The following is a 7312-nucleotide window of genomic DNA, read 5'->3' as shown; positions in this document are numbered from 1 at the left end:
TCAGGTGAATATGCTAGGAAGTTTGTTGCAAGGAGTATTCTGTACATGGCAATGAGCTGATAATATTTTAAGTAGAAAAACGCAATTGAAAGTTTTTTTTTTACAATTTGCTTTATGTCGCACTGACACAGATTGGTCATCTGGCGACAATGGGATAAGAAACGGCTAGGAGTGGGAAGGAAGTGGTCGTGGCATTAATTAAGGTACAGCCTGGTGTGAAAATGGTAAACTACGGAAAACTATCTTCAGGGCTGCCAACAGTGGAATTTGAACCTACCATCTCCCGAGTACTGGATACTGGTCGCACTTAAGCGACTGCAACTATCGAGCTCGGTATTGAAAATTTTAAGGATATACTTGCTTTAAAACTGCTTCCGAATGTAAGTTACTCCCTCAGATTTCCTTCTCCTTTTACGCACAGCGTAGGCATAGTACAAGATAAATATATTATTCCAGTCGTATTGTATGACAACGTGAATAACAACGCGTGGGCTTGCTATATATCTGGGATTTGGAGATTTAAAATGGCATCAGAGAAAAGCTGATAATGGGATTTTAAAGGGGATGTTTTAGGAGATTGTAAGCTTAAAATTGAAAATTCGATGAAATGAAATGGCGTATTGCTTATAGTGCCGGGAGTGTCCGGGGATATGTTCGGCTCGCCAGTGCCGGTCTTTCGATTTGACTCCCGTAGGTGACGTGTTGATGATGATGATGATAATGATGATGATGATGAAGACGGCACATGCACCCATCCCCTGTGCCAGAAAAATTAACGAATGATGGTTAAAATCCAATCTGCGATACTGTGAACAAAGGCCAGCACGCTAACCATTTAGCCATGGAGTCTGTCATTTCAGTCATGATTTGACTAGAAATCCCCTTATAACTGAACTATAAGTGATGAAGTTTTGGTCCTTTTGATCATCCTTTATGGGACAACATCTGGTAGCAAAAACATTATATTTTAGGAGGAGATGGAGAAAGATTCATACAAATGGGACAAAATTTATGTTTGTCTTCGTTTTGTTGATAAGTATTTGTAAGGTAGAAAATAAGAAAAATTTACAGTTTGTCAAAGATGTCTTAAATCCAGAGATTATACGCCTTACGCATTTAGGTAGTTTGGGCGATTTAAAACCATTTCAGATCCTAATTTTCCCAAGAAAATATAATTATCACATAAATATGTGCCAATCTCCCTGAGGAGGGTAACGAAATCAATGAAATATTTAATATGAAATATAGTTTAACATTATACCATTCATAAAGAAATGTTACAAATACTACGCAATGAAAGGAACCACCGTCAAAGACGAGTATATTTTTATAATTCAATTGATGCTCGTATTTCCACGAAAGTTAATCACTATAGGCGTTTATATCAATGTTTAATTCATGATTCAGATATGCTACGTTGTGTAGGTTCCATCAACAAAACTGATTATGTAACTTCAAGTGTTACAGCCGCAATAATTTGAAAACAGGTGGTGTGGCATATAAAGTGAATTAAAACTATAAAACAAGAAGAAATACAAGATTAAGAAATAGTTTAATATATCAGAATTTTGAATTTGCCATCAAGAAAGAATTAAGAATTAGAAGCAGTCAATTAAATATCTAAATTCTGTAGAATGTCAAGGCATTTTACGGGACATAAATAATGGGCATTTAAGGTGACACTCTGGAGATAAAAATCAATATTTTGGACATTTTCGTGAAATTTTTTAATGTCTGCAATTGAAAGAATTGTTTATCTTTTTTTTATTGTCATGAGGTTATTCCGCTGAATTCAAACAATTTATTTGTGTAATAACGCTCTTTTTTGCTATTTGCTTAACGTCGCTCGGACACAGATAGGTATTATGGCGACGATGGTACAGGAAAGGCCTAGGAATGGGAAGGAAGCGGCCGTGGCCTTAATAAAGGTACAGCCCCAGCATTTGCCTGGTGTGAAAATGGGAAACCACAGAAAACCATCTTCAGGGCTGCCGACAGTGAGATTCGAACCCACTATCTCCCGGATGCGAGCTCACAAATACTTTGCTTGCCAGTTGTAATTTTACAATTAAACCCAATTTCTCCCTCGTAATATTCTGCCAAATCTAACAAAATTTGTATGGTATATGCATCACTGCTATGTTAAGAAACCTGCGTATGGAAGTTTTGATTGCAGAATTGTTTCAAATAGTAGGGATTTTTAAGTCCAAAATTTCAGAACGTAAATATTACACTACAATTAGTACGATATATCTCCTTATATAAATTATATACAGAAAAATTAGTACGTAGTGCTTTTAAAAGAAGTATTATCTACCTAATTACGAATTTACATGAACATATTAATTAAATTTTATGAAGAACGTGGATCTGAAAATTTCAAAAGAATTATATTCGAAAAACTATTAATTGTATATGAAAGAAATGTTCGTGATATCTCTACATTTATGTAGGTGTCATTCTCACAAAGTTTCGTGAAAATCCATGCATTAGGTAAAAATTTCTATCTCCGGAGTGTCACGTTAAGAAGACAGAAAAGAGCAAGGTATAATAGGTAATAGTTTCTGCATTATATAACAATAATCGGGCAAACAGAACGAGCTTTTGAATTTGAGCCAATTCACAATTAGAATTCCTTTTTTAATTTAAAATCTTGTCTTACTTTAGATCTTGCATTCAATTTCAAACCTCAATATAAAATTACATTAGAGATAATTCCTTCAGCAGGAATCCTCCATAGCTCAAAATTGTATGCATGTCCTGCTTCTGAACGGGGTCATGCATGACGTGAGATTAAACTTCGTAGTGATTTCTGACTACCGGATGCCCTTGCAAGTGATAAAAATCATTCGTCAACCTCATCAGAGGAGTTAATGAGAAGAAATGAATGACCTGATATACAGATTGATAGTAGGGAGAGGGTGAAACCCGGTGCCGGCATATTGCCTAGTTCTGTAGATTTGCACCAAGGGGTTCGCCCAAGGCTTTACGTCCCCATCCAACAGACGAATCACTACTAACAGCGCCATATATATCCTCATACAGTATAAGCACCGCGGAGAGGTTTGGAATTTAATCCATGCTCTTGACACGCAATTTAGTGATTATAAATTATATACCACAATCACTCCTATACCCCGCCCACCAATATTCTGATGCTGAAAATGTTTTCTAATCAACTAACCGCCGTGTCATACCATATATACTTGTGGCCTCAACTATCATGGCCGACATTATTTCGTGCATGATTAAGTTAATAATAAAACTATACAATTACTTTAAAATAACTGCCTTCCTTACTATTTGCTTTGCGTTGCACCGACACAGAGAGGTCTTCTGGCGACGATGGGATATGAAAGGCCTAGGAGTGGGAAGGAAGCGGCCGTGGTCTTATTTAAGGTACAGTCTGGCGTGAAAACGGGAAACCACGTAAAACCATAGTCAGTGCTGTCGACAGTGGGGCACGAACCCACTATCTCCCTGATGCAAGCTCACAGCTGCGCGCCCCTAACCGCACGACCAACTAGTCCTGTCAATAACTATCTTATCCGCTACCTAAGTTTTTGTTTGTATAATAATGCGTTGATAAAAAGTACTCCATCAGCTCCTCCTTATTAATCTTTACATTTCTTTAGAAAACTTCCGAACAACATATTAATAACTAAAGATAAGAATTGAGTAATTAATTAGTAAAACTGTATAAATTACATTCATATTGGAATGATCCCATTGATTAAATAATTGATAAACTAATTAAATATCGAGGAATTAAAGACATTCCACAAAGATAAATTTGAAGTTTCTACCAATTAAACCCAATTTTCGTCACCAGATAACATACTTCCTGTTTCAAAACCGAAGAACGTGTTCTCCTTCACAGAATCCTGATCTCTGAATCACAGCCGCTAAAGTTTGATTAAAACAAAGGCTCCTGTGACAGCACAAAATGGTCAGTTAACGTAACTCGACGCAAATTATGGGGCCGATTACATCCTGCATATCACTCAAGAAGGCTGCGCATAAGAGAAAGTAGTCAGAGGTCAGTAGTGGGAAGGAACAGTGGTCCATGTATGTTGACCCTGAGCAAGGTTGTCTGTAGCGAACCTGCTAGTATATAAGACACGTTCTTATTGGTATCAGTACACTGTATCCCAGAGAAACACGTGAACACCTCTCAACAACCATGCAGCTCCTGGTGAGTTAGATATGCAAATATTAGCAAATTATCTACGGATCTAGAATGCAGTCAATCAAATCTTAGTCTAGATATTTAGGTGTAAAGTCAGTACATTATCCTTCGGTTCAAATGATCCTGGCTTGGAAATCTAATCAGGCCTATGATTTTAACTGCATATGTTTCATTTCTCAGCCTCGGGGTTATAATTCTTGTGTTTGTCTACTACACTTTCCTCTATCGACCACAACACACCAGAAGCCTGTAATATTTAAAATGTCCATCATAGAATTAAAGTCAGAAAGGACATTTGGTCGTATTAATGAGGCAGATCCACATTAATTTTCGAACCCTATAAATTTGGAAATATCTAGGAAGAATAATATGCTTAAACATTAAAATATCTGTATAACAGTAACTAATCAGTATACACTGTGAATAAGACCCATACCGTCATAGCTGATACATAAGCAAACAAGTCCAAATCATAAAAAGTCTTGTAGGTTCTGTGGTGGAATGATATAACAACATGACCAGTGGTCTGACTGACTTCATCTGTTTAAACAAACAGTCTTATTATACGTGAAACGTTAACCCAGTTGATTGTTTTGCTCCATGTTCTGCTCAGTAGCCATACACACAGAAAAATACGTGGACTGAATTCCCTGGCGAACAGGGGAATTTAGCTCATCATTTGAACACAAATTGAGGCAAACAACTCAATGTTTAAAACATCCTAGAGATATGACGTACGAATTTTAGGTTAAAGTATGAGAATAGATTCTTTATGTATTCCTAAAAGTTACGATCCTTTTTTTATCATTATCCGGTCGATTATTTTAGCAGTTTGCTTTTATCTACCACTACTCTAACGTAAATCAATGTACTGTTCCACTTAAGCAGCGCTATGAGCGCTAATGTGAGTCAATGCAGAGTTTCCCCTAGGCTCTTATAACTACGTCCGGTGTGGATATTTATCAAAAATCAAAAACCGCTTGAGAGTATTGAACCAAGGAACAACACATTACAGAAATAATTATTTAAATAAGTTAATTTGGCTGGGATTTGAATTTAAAAACGAGTAAGGAAACAAGCGATTTTTAGGCTGTCTTTCCGGAACTGCACTTGGGCCGGAAGTGATTTCTAACCGGTTTTTTGTTTTAGTTTAATAGAGCTATCTACGACTTGCAATGTAAAACATTTCCATGTTCCATAGATTTTCAACTTTTGGAGCAATTGAATAAATAGCTTAATTTTAAATCTTTCATAGTAGGAGGAATCCTAATTTGTCTCCTAAGAAATTATTTCTATATTCAAACATCTGCCTTACAACCACCACATGTAAACAGAGTACTACACTTTTTTTTCTACGTCGCACTGATACGAACAGGATCTATGGCGCGATGTTTGGGGAAAGGGCTTAAACTAGGAAAGACGTGACGTGGCAATGATTAAGGTACATTTCCACTATCTTTTCGTGTAAAACTGTAAAATTAGGAGAAAACATTTTATGGGACGCCGACAATGTTGTTCAAACTAACCATTGCAGTTAGAGGGTCATCCATCCGTAAAAATAGGTCAAAATCCACATATGTGCGACAGAAGTGGAAACTAAATTTGCACTAGTGTTAGAGACAAACAACAGAGATAGAAAGGCCAAAATAATAAGCTCAAAAGTAATGCTAACTTGGTTCCACGTTCGTAAATCCATGGAAAAACATCACTGGCTACTCACGCAAACTTCTTCTCGTTGTAAAAGTTTCTTGCAGGCTTTGAACCATGAAAATTTTCAGAGTACCAAGCGATGTTAGTCATACATGCACAATATAAAATATCCCCCAAATTTTAAATTACCGGGCGAGTTGGCCGTGCGGTTAGTGGCGTGCAGCTGTGAGCTTGCATCCAAGAGATAGTGAGTTCGAACCCCACTGTCGGCAGCCCTGAAGATGTTTTTCCGTGGTTTTCCATTTTCACACCAAGCAAAGGCTGGGTATGTACCTTAATTAAGGCCATGGCCGCTTCCTTCCCATTCCTAGGCCTTTCTACTCCCATCGTCACCATAAGACCGGCCTTTGTCGGTGCGACGTAAAGCAAATAGCAAAAGAAAAAATTAAATCACACAGTACATATCGTTATTTGAAAAGCACTTGACCCAAACATAATTTTTGAGAAATATCTAAAACTTCATTCCACTTAGCTGTAGAAATATTTATTAGCAGACACGACAGATACCTACAAGTTCAAATTCTTAGTAATTTCGAAAGACCTAAAACTGATTTACGGAATGATCTCAGCAGATCTGTCACTTGCAATTCACTATATTGATACACGTGGATTAAGAAGACTGCTATGTAAGCCTTATTTAAATATTATAATATAGAATTGTTTTATCTGTTTTCAGATCGTTCTTTGCGCCGTAGTCGCCGTTAGCCAGGCTGGTTATTTGGCCGGTCCTGCAGCTGTTGCCGCACCAGGAGTGATTGCAGCTCGTGGACTTCTCGGCGCTCCTGCCGGTATTGCATACGGTGCTCCCCTCGGCTACGCTGGTCTTGCTGCTCCAGGAGTAATCGCCGCTCGTGGTGTTCTGGCTGCTCCCGCCGCCATCGCTGCTCCTGCTATTGCCGCCCCCGTCGCATACGGCGCCCACCTCGGCTACGCTGGTCTCGCCACCCCCGCTCTGGTACCCGCTGCTGCTCACCCAGCATCTACCCTCAGTGTAGGTGGACCCGCTGGTCTTGCCCTCACCCCTGCCGGAACTCCTGTAGACACTCCCGCCGTACAGGCCGCCAGAGTTGCTGACGCCGTCGCTCACGTGAACGCCAAGACTGCTGCTTACCTGGGATAAGTGGCACCAACCTTCCCCCGTAACCTCGAAATCCTGCTCAAATTCACCAACTTCCTTCAATCCTGAAAAATGTATCCAAGTTGATTAAATTATTTCAATAAACTCCGTTTATAAAAACAAATTATGTTTTTTCTCGTTCTTTTTAAGAATAAGACGTTATTCTTAGTGTCTAGCAATCCCACGTACTCTGAACATTCACATACCGACAACGATGACGATAATATGGTTCGTTTTTAAGAGATCAAAATCAAGGCCATAGTTTAGATTCGTAATGTTTTATTTTACCTGGCAAG

At 38.4% G+C, this 7312-nt stretch overlaps 1 protein-coding gene across 1 annotated transcript; it reads left to right on the top strand.

Moving 5' to 3' along the window:
- The first annotated feature begins 4081 nt into the window (after window positions 1-4081).
- LOC136881812 (cuticle protein 2) lies at window positions 4082-7060 on the top strand. The gene is made up of 2 exons (XM_067154248.2): window positions 4082-4195; window positions 6576-7060. The coding sequence occupies exons 1-2, from the start codon at window positions 4184-4186 to the stop codon at window positions 7017-7019; spliced, it is 456 nt and encodes a 151-aa protein (XP_067010349.1). The 5' UTR covers window positions 4082-4183; the 3' UTR covers window positions 7020-7060.
- Window positions 7061-7312: the final 252 nt, after the last annotated feature.

Source organism: Anabrus simplex, chromosome 10 (assembly GCF_040414725.1).
Source record: "Anabrus simplex isolate iqAnaSimp1 chromosome 10, ASM4041472v1, whole genome shotgun sequence".
Taxonomy (NCBI): Eukaryota; Metazoa; Arthropoda; class Insecta; order Orthoptera; family Tettigoniidae; genus Anabrus; species Anabrus simplex.
Note: the sequence above shows the minus strand (reverse complement) of the source record. Positions and strands in the feature narration are given on the sequence as shown.